At 41.7% G+C, this 17,780-nt stretch overlaps 1 protein-coding gene across 2 annotated transcripts; it reads left to right on the top strand.

Annotated features, from left to right (window-relative positions):
- The first annotated feature begins 1,708 nt into the window (after positions 1 to 1,708).
- On the top strand, positions 1,709 to 16,616 carry ralba (v-ral simian leukemia viral oncogene homolog Ba (ras related)). 2 transcript variants are annotated; one of them, XM_034575074.1, is made up of 5 exons: positions 1,709 to 1,852; positions 12,355 to 12,562; positions 13,681 to 13,889; positions 14,647 to 14,824; positions 14,936 to 16,616. In XM_034575074.1, the coding sequence occupies exons 2-5, from the start codon at positions 12,449 to 12,451 to the stop codon at positions 15,056 to 15,058; spliced, it is 624 nt and encodes a 207-aa protein (XP_034430965.1). In that variant the 5' UTR covers positions 1,709 to 1,852; positions 12,355 to 12,448; the 3' UTR covers positions 15,059 to 16,616. The 2 variants fall into 2 exon arrangements, with proteins under 2 accessions (XP_034430965.1, XP_034430966.1); XM_034575075.1 differs by lacking the exon at positions 1,709 to 1,852 and adding an exon at positions 11,996 to 12,016.
- The last annotated feature ends 1,164 nt before the right edge of the window (positions 16,617 to 17,780 follow it).

Below are 17,780 nucleotides of genomic sequence, written 5' to 3'. Positions count from 1 at the left end.
GTCCCTTACACTAGAGAACTGAGAACTGACACATACTGTATATTTATATGTATAATGGCTCCTTTCCCCTGCTGCATTAGAAAGAAGATAAAGTAACCAGAAACATGCCTGATGTGCAGACCTTTATACTCTTTTTCACATTAGAGGCCATGTGGGCTCACGTGTGTTTAAGGAATCTGTTGGGAGAGGAGAGCACAGTGACACGTTTTTACTCAACTCTACAAATACGACCCCAAACAGCCCCCAGTTGTACCATTAGCATCCAACCATTTATTTTCAATGCTAACGTATTCTCCTTCGGGGTCACAGTGTGTTCTTTTATAGTATTGCAATAAAACATTGCATTGCCTGTACTGTCAGACACAGTAGATTACATAAACTTTACAGCAAGCTCCATTTTAATATCAACATGGGTCTTAATCTAGGCCAGGGCAGTATCTTTAACACTGTCCTCGGCTTTTCACTGTCGTGTAAATATAAAACTGAAACTGAACCTGTCTTATTCTAGATCTCTTCTCTATAGCGATGATTTTAAGAGACATATAAATATGGCGTTGAATCAAATTAATGTATTCATCATGGTGTATTTCTACAGGATCATCCTCATGTCAATGCAGATAATATCATAAGCTAACATGCTGTGAAAGCTTATATTCTGTCATAATTTGCTGTTATGTGCTTGCTGTTCACAATAAACAAGCATTTACTACATGCTCAGCAGTCAGAAGGACAGAAAAGTGCCCACAATTTTATTATCAGTTTTTAAACTGTAGCCAAAAGACTCTTACAGGTTTTACAAGTGCTAGTGTTTAGCCAAAGATGAAGGTTCATTGTTTTATATAGTTTTATTGTTAAAAAGACATATCAGTGGTTTGACATTAACCCAGTTTACTACATGTTACTTAACCTCACAGCTGCCCATTTTAAAAACTCTTCTACTAAGATCAGGAAATAGGGATGTATATAGTAACATCTATTTTTATTAATTAATGAAAAATATCAAAATTACTTGGCACACTCATGAATCATGCCTCCGTTTAGAGGTTAAGAAGCGCAATCATTTGTTGATCAATTAATTAATTAAATGACAGAAAATCAATCTGCAGCTATTTTGATTTTCCACAATTTAAGTTATTTTATTAGCAAAAGGGTTTCAATAGCCTTTTTGTTAGTCGTGTTAGAAATAAGATTTTTATATTGTTCAACATCTTTTTAGGAAATAACCTATTTTTGTATTCCTAAAACTACATTGATGAATACAAAATTGCCAAACTGATTAATACATTGATGATATGAAAAACAACTGTACCTTCTTTCACATTCTTTGAAAACATTGTCAGTGACAAATCTACTAAAGACTGGCAGAATGTTGTGGTGTGGGGACAGCACCAAAAAAAAGATGCAACAGTTTCTGTCTCTTTTGAATTTCAACATATTTGTGTAATATTTGTGATTTGTAATCATCCAGACTTTCTTGCAGTCGATATCATTTCCAAAAAGTTTCCAGTATGATATCACATGTGGAATAGACCACTGTTGTATCCTGTAATTTAAGTCATGAAACTACTTTATTAGAATCAAAGAGTGGCTATTACAGATGTCAATGCAAACACAGTTTATAAAACCAGACTGAGTATGAAAAAAATATAAATAAATAAATGATGACAGGCCCTTTTTTAAAGTCAGTCCCACGTGATGACGCCGTCACTTCCGGTCATGTGTGGCCGCTCACATCCGGAAGGTGGGGCTTTTGTTGCAGGAGCGGGTTGTATCAGGGAAGCCGATGTCTCCACATCCTCTATTAATGCAGTTGTCCAGATAACATCCACCCAGAGACACGCGAGCTACTGAGGTAAGGACTCCACGAACATATATGTCCCCGCAGAGAAACATGCGTGTGTGTGGGTGTGTGTGGGTGTGTGTTGACGTGGCCTTTTTCAGGGAGCGATGGATTTAAAAAACCCTTCACCTGACCCCACGGACACAGGAGGAGAGTGAGGGGGCTCAGGATAAAAAAAATGGGTGCAACACTTGGTCATTCAGGGGTTTTGTGTTTTCGGTTGTTTTGCTTAATTCTGCTCATGTTCCAACGGCCACAGCGTTAGCGTCAACATTAGCCGTCATGCTAAGTGGTCATCTGTCGTGAGGGTCAGCCCGCAGACACCCGGTCGACTGGCTGCTAACTTCTGCTCCCACCCCCTTGACCACACGGCCCCGGGCGAAGGGGATGTGGAGGGGATGTGTTTGCATGTGTGTGTGTTGTCTTTGATTCTACATATAACGGTGTGTAGCTCATCTACACAGTGTTGATGAGCTGCTGTGGCGATGGGCCGCTGCTGTTGTTGTCCAGCGACACACAGATGACACTAACCCCCCTGTGTGCTGAGACACTGGGTTCAATTCAAACCCACGTTACCCCTGATTAATACTTCAAATGGGCTGTGGTGTGTGTGTTTGTGTATGTGGAGGATTGTGTATTGTTCCCTCCTGAGATGACACACCCAAACTGGCTCCTGGCTTCTTCAGCTGTAATTCTAACTGTCAACATAATAACAGTGTACACACCAGTAATAGTTTTGCTTTCTCGGGCGGTTATTCTGATGTAGCACAATGCTGGTAGTCTCATGTAATATATGTCCTTTATTATATGTCTAATCCACAGAAATAAATCGTGACGTTAGATCTGTTACTGTATTTACACCCGTCCTGAGTGATCAGATCACAAGTGGTCAGGTTTAAGTGCAGGTCTGAACGCACCCAAATGCATCCTGAGGTCTTATCAATAAAAACACATTTAAAGATGGTCTGTAGCCACATTCTTTTCGCTGTGTGAAGCAAATGCATCCTGCGCTACATATTAAATATCTCCCTGTCAGATGATGTCCTCTGACCCCAAAGTTTAACAACAAATCAAACATATTTGTATACTTTGGTTTGTTTGTGGCCACCTCCAAAATATAAACTCTGATCACCACATACGGACTTGTACTTTTCTTAAAGTGGTCTTTGTTTTTCTTCATAGTCTCCAGTCACTCTCTTTCTCTCTTTCTCGTTCATTTAGACACACACAATGTCATCTGACACGTATGTAAAACATCTGTGTGAACACACACGTACTTAACGCTGTCCAATTTTGATCACATCGCTCGGGACAGATGTTAATACCACGTCTGAACAGGAAGTGTCCTGAGAGTTTCACAGAAAGGTCAAAATAGTATAGAGATGTAAATGTTTTGGCAACAAAGTCAACTATCTGTGAGTGATGTTGACATGTATACATTGTGCTGTGAGGGTGCAGGCTGATGGACATTCTGTGTTTACCGATTGGTCCAGTTTGCTGATGGGTGTAAACTTTTGACTTCTTATCACCCCTGTTCTTGTTTGAAGATAGATAAAGGAGGTGAAGGATAGTGGTCCGTCTCATTAAAGCTAGGGTTGGCAATCCTGGAAAAGCTGAGACCGATTTTTCCGTGATTCGCTCTCGCTAACTTCTGGCTATCATCTCTGCTTGAGCTGTGTATGCCACTCTGGCTGAAGCCTCCGGTCATGTGCAGTGAGAGCACGGGCAGATTGATCTCTATCATTAGTTGGGAAGATTTCAACAAATAAGATAAAAAGTGTTCCAGAAACAAATTACCAACCCTCTCTACTTTTCATGTAGGAGAACGTCACACATATAATTCATCATTTAGCTTCATGTGTCTTAAAGGTGAAAAAAGGCCCAGATTAAACATCCTAAAAAAATACTTACTGTTATATGATCTTTTCTCTGTCGGGCTGGAATTCACATGGGGCTAAAGGTTTCATCCCTCAGGCAATATTGTCATCACCATGGCTTGTTTGTAGGTGGCAGATTTCACAGTACTGAGACACAAGTTATATGAAATATGCCACAAGGAAATCATTTATGAAGTATTGCCATTATTCTTTCAGAACTTCTTTAAAAACCAAGATTATTGAATATAGCTGTTATGTGTGTGTGTGAGGCTTCCTACATTTTAGAGTAATAAACTTGGCATGTGTATCCCCAGCTTAAGTTCATTGTTAAGTGTAAGTTTATATGTGTTTTGTGAGCTAGGATCAAGTCAGCCATTAACATGTTGTCAGCCCCGTGTTAAACTGCAATGAAACTGTTGTGCCAAATGCTGATTCCAGCAAAATCACAAAATTTTCAGGGAAGTAACTTCAGGAATTGTTTGACAGTCTTGCTTGAGGTTTTTAAAAGCTGATGCAGATGGTTTTGTTTCGGAGCTATTGTTGAGGGGTTTTCTATAACTACACCATCCAAGTATTCAGTGTTTTCCCCACGGCACCATATCATTATTTCTCTCTCAGTTTTCAGGAAAAAGCCTGAAACAACACCTGAGGTAAAAACTCTGCAGTGAAATCCAGACTAATACAATAGGTCAGTGCCTCGATTGACTTGAACCAACTTTGGCCACATTGTAACTTTCTTACAGCAAAGAACAACACAGCAGGATTTAGTGTGAGCCTGTCAAAGTGCAGTTTTTGCATAGTTGTAGACCGATAGTAAGCAAGCCGTGGAGTCGGAGGTGGAGAGATGTTTTGACAGTGAGGCTCAACTGGCCCTGCATTCCTCCTCCTTCACTCTGAAGACGCTCAGGATGTTTATTCCTCTGCTCCAACCTCGTCTTCACTTGAATGATTTTCATAATGCTAAGCCCCGTTCCCTGCTATTACTTCAGCTTATCAGGATATGGAAAACATTTTCTGCATAACTTAATTCCCTTTTGTTTTGGACAGAATCTAGCTGGCCCATGTCAAAGAGCTCCGTCTGCTTTTATGATCAGTTTTTCATTTTCTGATGAGGTTCCCTAATGACCTGGGCTCTCGGTGTGTAACGGCACTGGAGTCAGAAAACCATCTGCTAATGATGTTGGCAGTGAAAGTGGAGGGCAAGGGCAGACAGACCGGTGCAAGGCCTTTTTTTTACTGGACTTATAAAGTGAGTGATAATCTGTAGGGGATGGTGATGTTGATAAGTGCATACCAGGCCACCATCAATTGTCTGCTGTCTGTCAGCAGGGAGGACGGGAGGGTTATATATTTTGCGCGACTGTCTCAGGTAATCACTATTATGAACAGGCAAGAGGAATTCAAATAAGTGTGGCCTCTGTGCAGAGTGCAGAATACACTTGGTGTCGTTTTGTACTGTAGAAAGTGTTTTTGTTCATCCAGCAGATATTTGCAGATCCCGACAACCATTTGACAGTATTTGTTTGACAGGTACATATAGGAGAATTATTATATTTTTCCTTTTGTGTTTGTTTGGTATGCATAAAAAGGTAAAAAAAGAAATCCAAGAAAAATATTAATCTTAAAACGTAGAGAACCCCTATTGTCTTTTGATATTTAAAAGTTCGGCACAATGATTTTATAACTGCAATTACATTAATAATATTAATTCCCAACTCTTTTTCAAGATCTGTGAATAGGAAAATTACATACTCCCCTCCAGAGAATCAATTACTTAAAATGTGGACAGATTTCCGTCTTCCCCCGAGGCAGGTAATTTGATGCACTGGCACATACAGTGGTTATGAAAGTAATAAAAAACAGTGCATCCTGTTTCTTTCAGGAAGAGGAACAAGGTGTGCAAATATTAATTTACAGAACACTATGATAACTTCTTTAGATGCATCAATTCCCCTCTACCCACTGCTGGCATCCAGTAAGCACGGGCCTGTGGGTTAGGAGGCTAAGTTTGAAGGGTATGTTTGTCTTCTTATAAAATATAGTTTAAAAAAAAGACTATTTATATATATTCATATACTCAGTTTGAGACTGCTTATCTTTTCTCCTACGTGTTTATAATATAACGATTATTCACAGGGAGAAAAATAGTATGTAGCAAGTCGATGCTATAATCAGCTTGACTGTATTATGTTCATGTGATGTACAATATATTATGTAATGTTGCAGTGACCAAAGATTCAAAAGTCCAGCTGTAATACCTTTGTGGTAGCTAAGCTAATAGGGTCATTGCTATCTAATATTCCTGTAAAGCAGGTCGCCCATAGACCAACAGCTAGCACAGCAACATAGTAGATGTCAAACTGAAATGCTCTAAATATGTAACTGATGAATACAAATATTGTGGTTGAGAGATTTTTATTACTCGAATCACTGGACTTCCTTTTAAATACGTGTTTCAGAAATGTCATGAAGTGCCTGTTTCTAACATGATTAGAGTTTGAACAACTCGGAAACAGGGTTGCTGTGGCTCAGGAGGTCGAGATAACCGCAAGGTTGGTGGTTAGATCCCTGGCTCCTCCATTCCATGTGTTGAAGTGCCCTTGGGCAAGACACTGAATGAATGAATGAATGTGTGTGTGAATGGCAAAACTGTACCGTAAAGTACTTTGAGTCGTCTACAAGACTAGAAGAGCACAACATGTATACAGACCAATTACAAGTTAATTTCCATAGTGGTGCCTCGGAGGTAGTTCAAGATTAGCAAGGCTTGAAAATGATGAGCAGTAACCTACATGTATAAAATGGTGAATCAGCTTGTCATTACTCATCCGGCAATGTCAACAGCATGCCAACACGACTTTATCTTGCTAGTATCCTGAGGGCTGCAGACCGAGATTGTGTATGGACATGTGAAATCCCTCTCATCTGCACCTGCACTCTGAATGTTTGCTGTGCTCCTTCAGACAAGGACACCCTTTCACAAACACACGCAATGAGAGGTTTGTCTCAGCCCATAAATGTATTCGTGTGGGCCCATTTACCATATGTTGAAGCCCGTGACAAAGAAGGGAGGATTTCACATTTTACTACCGCTGCGCTCTTATTATGTCTGCTGTGTCAAAGCTGTTGGCTACAGTATGCTCTGTTGTCCCAGGATGTAAATATTGCATTGCAGAAGGGCTTTGACTGTCCATGCTTTTCAAAAAATGCTAGCGCGCCGAGGAGCGAGGTTTACAGGCACCAAGTCCCAGTGAATACGTCCGAGCTGGGAGTTGAGACGGATATCAGGGGATGTTAGATAGACTTATCTTTGGTATTTTCATGGTTTACAGCTCCGCCAGTTTTCAACCATGATGGCACCACAGGCCCCTAGCATGGTCGTAGGTGGTATGTAACTGAGCCTGTTGTTTCCTGCCAGGCAAAAAAAAAATATAGCAAGTTGGAGATAAGTGGGCAGTAGGGAGCTACTCAGCAGGAACGAATAGATTTGTCCATGGATGCAAACTGAGAGCTGAACTCTTCATTCCCCCCGCCCCGGATCAGTGCAGTGGAATGCTTAGGTAATGGGAAAGATGTGAATGTTTGGATGACATCGCCCCAGCTGCAGGGAGGTTAGAAGAGATATGTTGTGTGTTTTTCAGGCCAAAAGCTCTGGCATCCCAGTGTAATTGTGTAATAATGTGCGCACTGTCTATACACGGTATCACAACATTATGTTCTGTGAAAATCATTGTTCTGAAACTAAGGGGATCAGTGAAGACTGTGTACATTTGCACCTCGAAGATTATTTCCACATGAATAAGAAAGGAGAAAAAAAAGGTTAAGAATAGAGATGTACTTTGAAAAAACCAGCTCACTCAGGGTCGCTGAAGTAGGAAGGATTGTAGCACACTAAGGACTTAGCTGCCCAGTTTCGTCAAAGGCTCCTCTGTGCACTCCGCCGGCCAAGACTTGTTAGTATGCACTGTGGGATGCTTTTTGAAAGTGTCTTCCTTGCTGCCGCAGTATACTGTCTAGTTAGGCTAGATAATTTCTCAGCTTCTCTGGCAGTGACCATGATAACTGCTGTGTTTTGACTGAAAATGTTTACGCGAATGCCTCTGCTGTTATTTGCTGTTAAATTGACGGTTGCACGGTGGTAAACAAATCCCAATTGTTGTGCGTTACAAAGGACCCATTCTTGCACATACGTTCCTCCTGACTGTGGTGACTCATCTGGAATATATTGTTTTGGTCACAGCGAGCTGTAATTATGACTAGGTAGACAGGCAGCTGTCCAGAAGCTCTCCCTTCACATTTGCAACAGTAGAAAAACTGTTTCAGTCTTGCATTGGTAGAAACTGGAAGGGACACAGCAAGAGTTCTGAGGTGGGGCATTTGTGTGGGAGCTTGGCCTTCCCTGGCATCAGGTTGACCAAGGAAGGATACCAGGAGTTAGTGGTTTAAGAATTAAAAAATGTTGACGTACAACAAGATGTGCAAGTGGGTTTGAGAGTTTTCTTCCCTGAAATGACACCACATCCTGTATCATCTGTAGGATAGTATTCACGAAGCATCACTGCTACATCACAGTGTTGAAGTTAAACCACAGAGCCACTGAACCACCTCAGAGTGTTTTGGTTGACTCAGTTGACCAGTGCAGATGATGAGAGGCATAATAACAGTGAGCTAATCTCCTGCTCACATCCTTGGAATTTGGAGGCTCGCTATTGGGCCTGAGAAAGCCCCTGTTTTCTCCATTAGACGAGGAGAGGAAATCCCCTCACCCATGTGCCCTCTGGAATGCAGGGAGAGGGAGAGTCATGGAGCTCAACTGTGGCTCAGAGATTTTGAATTTCAACATGCACCTTAATTCACTTATTCCACTTCCCTCAGTGGAATCAAGGCATCTCAGTACATGACATTAAACCTCAGCATAACTATACAGCTGACTTTGCTGATGCTCCTAATCAATCAAAGCATACCTGGTGATGTACATTTTTTTAAAGATTTAAGGAAATCTATCTACAATGTCTGGTAGCTTCAACATTGGTTCTATGGCTTGATTTGTGTGCTGTAATCTTTTATTAGTATCGGTGTCAGTCTTGGCAAACCTTTTCGCATCCCTGCCAAAGTGTTAAGATGTGCAGGGAGGGAACAACTGGCCCCTTCTCCGAAGGGAATCTTAATGAATCCCTGTAACCCACACTGCACTGGTGTCATCTATATTTCAGGAGCTTAGCAACCAGAGTGGTCTGTTAGGCCGGAGCCCCTCCTCTCCATAACCCAACGTCCCCTAAAACAGACCTCTACCTAGCAGACTGCAGTTCACTATCTGGGTCAGGCCTAAATATTCATTTCTTTCTAGCCGGTGCCCTCTATTTTAACCCTGAGCACAACTTTTGTTGACCTGCAGTTGGTGGAAATATGGCAGGGAACCGCCAAAATATCTGAACTTCCTTTGGAAAGTATGCACAAAGCACTTCCCTTGTGCTAAGCATTTTTTTGTCATTAGTGAATTAACTATGATTGCTTTATTCATAGCATTAAAATCTGTTTGTACTGTACATGTACACAAGAAAGTGGGTTAGAAATGAATAATTTAAGTGGTGACCTCTATGAGTAAGTGCTGAGTTTGGTGTTGTTGCTGTCTCTGTTAGTGTGTGGGGGTGTGGGGGTCGATCCTTTCCATAAACCCTTTCACTGGCCTGGTTACTGATAACAAAGACAGGAAGAGCCCAGGTCAGACTTTACTTCCCCTTCAGAGGGAGCAGCCCTCATAATCATCACACTACAGCTTCTGCTTACTGAGGTACAAGGTTCATTTGATACAAATGACATGTTCTTCTTTGGACAATGCAAGGAAACGTTGCAGCAGATAATCACATGCACAACTGCGCATGTAGAAATCATTTTTTTTCTATTATGACACTTTGCAACTCTTATATGGAACAACACAATTGAAATGTCAGTGCTTTTTTTTGCTGCTTTCATGTGCTTCTAAGAGCCAAGGCTTTCTCTCCTCATTCAGGTCTGGTGAACCTCACTGTGTAAGCTGAGATGAAGTGTTTACTGTTAGGGAGGAGCAGATAATGAATAATGATATGAATCACCTCATTGTTCCCATTAGTCTGACATCCACAGAGGAGGAGACAGAATCTTTCCACAGATAGAGATAAAATGATGTGGGGAGAGAATAACATTTTATTAATTTATTTTTATAGCACTAAAAGGTGCTTCGCATATTGGGTTAAAATACACATTTAAAATACAGGACTACATACAAACAGACATCCACAAGCATAACTACATACAATTGAGCATACATCCATACATACACATACACATGAATTAAGAATGCAACCAAAATAAAACTAAAGGGCAATGTGAAGTGTTATAAAAAGGCAGATCTGATGGAAAGAGGAACTTTGTAACAAAGTTTCCGAGCAACAACCGCAAAAGCATTATCACCCTTTGTATTTTAAATATGAACGAGGAACAGATAACATTAAATTAATAGTCTAGCTTTGGCATTTCGGGCCAGCTGAAGACGAGCTGGGGAGGACTGAGTAATACAAGTGAACGGAGAGAATTAGAAAATAAATAAAAGATTAGACTATGTACTAAAAGGGCCATGTTTTTGGCAGATAGTACAGGTTTGATTCTTGCAATATATCTCAGTTGAAAGGAACAACCCTGAATGAGCATGGTAATATGAGGTTCAAATATCAAATGCTGGTTGAAAAAGAACACAGGTTTTTTTTAGAGCTGGTCTTGATAGTGACCGGGGGCCTTCATAGGAACCGAACTCCTTAATGAAGCGATCAGGGACAAGGACCTCTGTCTTTTCAGAATCGAGATGAGGCATTTTTGAGACATCAAATTAGTCTCAGAAGCTAGACAGTCATGAAGGGTGGTAAAGTTAATGAGGTGGTCTGGTTTAACAGAGAAGTTAAGTTGTATGTCATCATCATAGCAATTATATGAGACACCACTGCAAGAGTTAGTCAGATGGTCTAGTGGAAGCATAAAAACAACATAGGGCCATGGACCGACCCTTGAGGGATCCTTCATACGAGAGGTACAGAGGAAGACTCATAATTAGTGGTGGTATCTGGGGAATGTTTTCTGAGGAGAGGGACGACACTGCCTATCTTGAACTAATCAGGTATGCAGCCAGAGAAGAAAGATTGATTGATAGAGGGAAATAACTGGTAGAACCTGTTCAAGGAATTTAGTAGGAATATTATCAGCAGACCAGGATCATGAGGGCATAGAAGAGACTATGTCCAGGAGTTCATGTGTGTATAAATGAGGTTGAACTCAAGACAGCAGAACAGGGAGGGTAATTCAATAAAAGTAATAAAGTCCAATGTTGAAATGTGAGTTGAGACCACTGATCTTGTCAACACAGATGATGGTTAAGTTGGTTATTAAAAATCTAGGGTTATATTTGTTATTGTAGATTGCACCAGAGGAAGATGCTGCTCTTGCATCTTTAACGGAGGGGTTAAGAAAGCAAAGAAAAAAGGCCCCAAGATACCAAGTGTGTTACAGCTCTAGCTCTATTAGTCTCTCTCATTATACCAGTGTGGGGTTGCAGTAGTTGCTAATTGTTGACCTTTGGATTGCCAAAGATAGAATTAAGATATCAACTGCGTGTTCATGCTTAAAACGAACTGTCAGAATTGTGCCAGTATGTGAGTCCACAGGAAGTGGTGGGTTTTGACTTATAAGAACACAGGATATTGGCTGTCTCTGAAGGATTAAACCACCATTAAAACAGCCATCACTGGCCGTTTTAATGATCGTTTTAATGCAGTGTACCATTACGGTCAAACTAGTGATGCTCTGAATTGAAGCTTTTACCAATATCCAATCATTTTTATGGTAATGTCCATAGATACCACTATAAATAGTCTGCATTGCTTTGCCAGCTATTGTCCAACTGAGAAAATGACCAGCATTTCATGCCTCCCTGACTCGCAGTAATCTAATGGAGGGGTTGTCCTCTCTGGTCAAAGACATAATGAACAAAATAGCACTTGCAAACTTATTTACAATATATTCATGTCTTCTAATGAACCCTGTGCATATAAGACATTAGTGATACAATAATGTCCTGTCTGTCCACAGGCTGTGCAAGTGAAGAAATGGCATAGAGGCATCGACAGTCAGTTTGTGCTCCGTTGGAAGTTCTGTCCGACAGGTAGAACATATTGTGGCCTCAGGCAGAAGCAATAGACTACGTGTTCACCTTCTGAGGGCAGGGCCATCGTGGAGCAGATGGATGACCAGTGACGTCTATCCTCTGTGGAAGGTGTTTAGCACACGATGCCGTCTTGCAGTGGAGAATGACAGCTTCATTACTACTGATCAGCTGCAATGACCTTTTGATGGCGAACTTTATAAAGATCTAGGATTCATGAGTAGGCAATTTGGCACTTTAATGGGAGGGTTGGGGGGGGGGGGGTGGGGGGTGAGGATTCGAGATTTGTTGGAGCAAAGCCTAGAGCCTTGGCACAGGGAGTTACTGTCACAGTGAAAGCTGTTAAGTAACAACTACCATCTGTTCCTGCACTCGTCCGCACACTTCTGTTCTCTATGTATGGGGTGTATTTACTGAAGGCAATGCTATGTTTCCACTCTTGTTCACAGGTCGTGTCAGAGAGCGCTCGGGTTCAGAGAAGTGTATGAGTGGGGGTGTGTGTGTTTGTGTGTGTGAGTGTGTGTGCATGTGAAGGATCCAGCGATGACGACCAGTAAAAGTAAAAACCAGAGCTCCCTGGCACTGCACAAGGTGATAATGGTGGGCAGTGGAGGTGTGGGGAAGTCGGCCCTCACCCTGCAGTTCATGTATGATGAGGTGAGTTAACACAGCACTTTAAACACTAGACACTGCTGTGACCTAATGGTGACCACAGCAGATAGAAAGCAAGCGGTTTCAACAGTAACCATGTATCACCTGCAACTCTTTGTCTAGCCAGTTCTCTTTTTTTATTGTTTATCTAATCTAAGTATCAATTACTGGCTAAATAAGTGGTTGGTGGTTAAATCACTCAGCACTTTCTCAGATTTAATGCCCTCCTTTCAGTGGCTCAGCAACGGAAGGCTTTTAATGTGAAGCAATTGCAAGGAGCCTTCAATTTGAAATGCTGCTGTCTGTTGCCCTTTCTTGCTTGGCCACTGATTCTCTGACTCTACACTAGTGAGGGTATGGTCACAGTTTGTCATATCAGCAGTAGACTAGGGTTCAGACATGCAACACTGCCAGGACCTTCCAGACCGAATCACAATGCGGATTTCGGTGCCTGAGCCATGCACGGAAATAGTTGCCCTGCTTAGAGGCAACAAACATTAGCACACATGCTTAGTTAATATTCCATTTAACTCACATTGCTCTGGCAGCCCCTAAAATTAGCCTTCAGTTAGCCGGTAGCTGCCTCAAACTCGGGTTGACACGACAACACAATGCCTAAAGGTAAATGATCTAAAGTGTGGCTTTTATTTTAGGCGATATGATTCAGACACCGCGTCATGCAGCAATTTCGTGTAAAAGGAAGAAACACGACAGAGTTTATTAAGCATTCGGTGAATGGATGCATTTGAAAGCAGAGTGATGCTCCATGTTTATGTGACCATCATCAACACATCAGCCGGCAGCGTCCCTGGCCCTGGCAATGGGAGACAATTGATGTCGAGTTTGGAGTATTTTGTTATTTAGTGTTAAATTATTGTTTTGTTTAGTAAAGAGTCATTCACTTATATATATTTGGTATCAACAAAAAGCCCAAACGATATCTAACCCTAATCAGCATCAGTCTGATCTCCATTGGCTCAGTTACAGGTCCATTTCAACCATTGTAGTCGTCTCCATCAGCTGCATGCATTACCTGCTCATGTTTCACTTGCTTTATGCATATTAATGCATCTTTTAACAGCTTTTGTAAGCTTCAAAAAGGAAATAAATCTTCCCTCTCCCAGTTTGTAGAGGACTATGAGCCCACCAAGGCGGACAGCTACAGAAAGAAGGTTGTTCTGGATGGGGAGGAGGTCCAGATTGACATTCTGGACACAGCAGGCCAGGAGGACTACGCTGCTATCAGGGACAACTACTTTCGCAGCGGGGAGGGCTTCCTACTGGTCTTCTCCATCACAGAGCAGGAGTCTTTCACCGCCACTGCCGAATTCAGGTACAGATGAAAGTGTGCAAATCTAAGCTTCACTCCATGAACTTTGAATAGATGATAACTAGTTTTAGATGACTATGCTGGTGCTGGACCGTAATTACCTATCCAACAGTTGTGATTCTGATTGTTGGAGAATGGATTCAAAGTAGGCAAAGGCCCCAAACAGCCAGCAAAATGTTGGTATGTCGCTTTAATTCATTTATTTATTTTCTTGCCGCTGATCTCTCTGCCAGCACCAAGTCCTAAATTAATAATGCAAATCCAGGTAAGAAGATTGTTAAGGAGAACCTGCACCACAGCACCTGCTTTAATGTTATTCTCTAGTGTGTGTGTGTGTGTGTGTGTGTGTGTGTGTGTGTGTGTGTGTGTGTGTGTGTGTGTGTGTGTGTGTGTGTGTGTGTGTGTGTGTGTGTGTGTGTGTGTGTGTGTGTGTGTGTGTGTGTGTGTGTGTGTGTGTGTGTGTGTTGTGAGTGGATCAGTTATGGCAGGAAGGTTTTGAGAGGATTTAGACAGCTTCTCTTCATCTTCAGCATGAACAAAATACTGAAGCTCAAATGCTAATTTTAGTCAGCGGCACTGTAGAATCATGTACAGCTCCAAAATGTTGACTAACTTGAGGCAGTGGACCACTCACGGATCACATTCGTTCATGAACTTACAACAGTCCTACCTGTAAACAACACTTAAACATCACTCGCTTATTTACATCATGACAAGTAGTGAAAGTACCATAAACACACAATCTGCTGTGTTCCTGCAGGGAGCAGATCTTGCGGGTGAAGGCGGAAGAGGACAAGATCCCTCTCCTGGTGGTGGGGAACAAGTCGGACCTGGAGGAGCGCCGACAGGTGTCCGTGGATGAGGCCCGAGGGAAATCTGAGGAGTGGGGCGTCCAGTATGTCGAGACATCAGCCAAAACCAGAGCCAACGTCGACAAGGTGCATTTATACACTCACTTACTATTTTCATATTCAGGACTGTATTTACGTTATTTGCTATTTAACTTTTTAACCCCTTAACTGATTTCTTCTTTTCTTTTCTTTTTCCAGGTATTCTTTGACCTGATGCGTGAAGTACGAGGCAAGAAAATGGCGGAAAACAAACACAAAAATGGAAAAGGAAAGAACAAGAAGAACAAGAAGAGTTTCAAAGAGCGATGCTGTTTACTTTGAACCCTTCATGGACATTAACACACAACCCCACAATACAACTGCGGAGTTGGGAACAAAGCAGAGCGTCCTTGCGATTGTCATTCAAAAGAAATGTAATCTTTTTTTAAGTAGCCGTTTATAGTTAAGTGTCTAGAACAGTCTCAACCACTATATTTTCGCTGTTTCATTGGAAGATAACCACTGTCGTGACTGTGACTGCAGTGCTTGATGGCTCACGGTGAAGCCAGTGACCAAACTGCCACTGACACTAACTCTGCTGCTCCACTGTTCAACTCAGCGATTATCCTGCCTTCGACTTTGGTTCAGCGTGTTTTACACCAGAATCGTTGAGTCTTTGTCAAAAACAGTGCTCTTAGTTTCTCTTGATCTTAACCTGCATATTTTCAGTCTTAGTGTGGACCCCTTGAGTCTATGATTATCAGTTTAGAACTCTAATGCTGGTGTCTGTCATATTTGTAATCATTCATGATGACAGTGACCTGTCTGTTGAAGATGTCAGCCTCATATATTCATCTGCCCAGACTTCAGCGTGTGCTTGGAATGGCTGTGGAAACTCAAATGTTTTCCTTTTTGAGGCTGCTTTTTTCATCTTATCTCAATGAATAGTTGTTTTTGTTTTTTTAACCACAGAAGAAACATAGTGCAATCTGAATATTTGTTGCCAAAAAGTTTTTCTTTTATTCCATTAACAGGCCTTATGTGACGACCACACACCAGTCACAAGAAGCTTTGCAGTTCTTCAGAATTATTGCTGCAAAGTGAAATCTTAGATTAATTAATCACAGAAAACCCTGAAATGTCTGATGGACACTTTACTGTGTGTTACATGAAAGCAAGACTGTAATATTGTCATGAGTATGCTGAGCAGTGACTGAGAGGTGAGAGTGGTTCTGGTTTTCTTCATGGTGCTCTGCCATGTTCATGCATTCTGGCCTTTTTCCACCCTTCTCACGCTGCAGACTACTTCCTGTTTCGGGTTAGAGTTGAAGTTCGGTGTCTCTGCTGCTTCTGCGCTGTGAGAAAGGTGTTGACAATCCAGGAGGCCGTCGCGCTTCTGTTCCACGATGTCGTTCAAATCAGTAGCTGCTTATGAATCTGAACAATACTGATGTCCTTCCTTTTTTTTAAAGTCCTGGGTCTTTCAAATAATATGCACTACATTGCCATTACCTAAGAAGTGGGCTTCATGCACAATGGTGTCAAAGTGGAGATTTTAGAACAATTTGTGCCAAGAAAAATGACAAAAAAAAAACTAAACCATGTTTATGGATGTACAGTGTGTGTGTGTGTGTGTGTGTGTTACCTGAGCATATGTGCATTTACCAGGAAACCCAACTTACCCTTCTGTCTGTGTGACTGAAGCTGTGATGAGGGTGCCAACCTCTGAACTGTTGTTTGATCAAGTGCTACAGTAAAAACCAGATGTTTCTACCACTGCCTGAACCATTCTTTGTAACATGTCCTCCTTTTTTCTTTTACTTCCTATACTACTGTGAATATGCTTCTGTCTCTCTGCAGGGAGAGTGTTGCCGAATAAATGCTTTTTTTTTCCCTTTGTAAATACTGGACGTTATTTTGTTTGTGTGAAAACCCTTAAAAAAAACGAAGTTTCTTTTATTCAACTGTCAGTGTGGAGGGAGACAGGAGACATGGAGCAGGGGGTATGACATGTGGTTACGTGATGTGAGTCTTAACCATTAGGCTACACATGTGCCAGCAAAATCTGATATTCTAAGTTTTTATAAGTGAATTTGCTCCCAGAAGAAGTCTGTTATAAGTCATATAAACCTCCATTGCTGCATGGTGGTCATGGAACTACTTATTGTATGGGCACCGTTCAGCCACGTTGGCATTGACCACCTAAGTGAAATGTTATGCTTGTCATTTCCTGTTTCCCCCTGGGGCGTCCCATGCCCCAGTTCAGTCAAAGAATCCACCAGTTACTCACTTTGCATTGATTGTTCCTCTGCCATCTAGAAACGAGTGCCAACGGCTTGTTTTTCCTCAATTTGACAGTGATATACAACCTCTATTTTTTATTAACCTCACATGCTTATCTGACATGGCAGGGGTGGTGTAACATAACCCTCGAGTTGAATCAGTCGGGGCCTCTCTTCAACGAACCCCTGGGGGTGGCCGGGTCAGCGAAACTCATTTCATAACGTGAGCGCAGGGTTGACTACCCCACCAGGAAAAGGCTGACCATACATCACTTTGAAAAGAGTTTTCCTGTGAAGGATAAGAGGAAGTGTGTCCCCTTTGTGGTGTGTAACGTGAAGGGAGTACAGCTGGTTTTTAGTATGACTACATGTCCTGTGTAGCTATACAGTCTGTATTCCACTCTCTGATATGCACCCACTTCCTTTGAGATCCATATAGGACTAACATGTACCACACAAATACTTGTAGGGACTTCCTTGTGTCTCTCTTACTCAAACATGAGTTTATAGTGACCTTATTCTGCTTTATTTTCAATTCTACTGCAGTAATCCTGCAGGGATGGATGATTTACAGTGATATTTCTCTAACCTCCCGGGAACGGAGAGTCCATCTTTTCCAGTTGTATTTTAGCATTAAGTCCCCTTTGGTGTCGACACTAAAGTATCCCTCATGTCCCCAAATCAATCGGCCATTTGTTGGCAATGAAGCAGCTCGGGGGCCGTGCATCTCGACAGCATCACAGATAAGACTCACTTCTCTGCTCTTTTGGAGAGAATTGTAT

The sequence above is a fragment of the Hippoglossus hippoglossus genome, chromosome 21 (genome assembly GCF_009819705.1).
Source record: "Hippoglossus hippoglossus isolate fHipHip1 chromosome 21, fHipHip1.pri, whole genome shotgun sequence".
Taxonomy (NCBI): domain Eukaryota; kingdom Metazoa; phylum Chordata; class Actinopteri; order Pleuronectiformes; family Pleuronectidae; genus Hippoglossus; species Hippoglossus hippoglossus.
The sequence above is the reverse complement of the archived record's forward strand: the minus strand, read 5'-3'. Positions and strand labels throughout refer to the sequence as shown.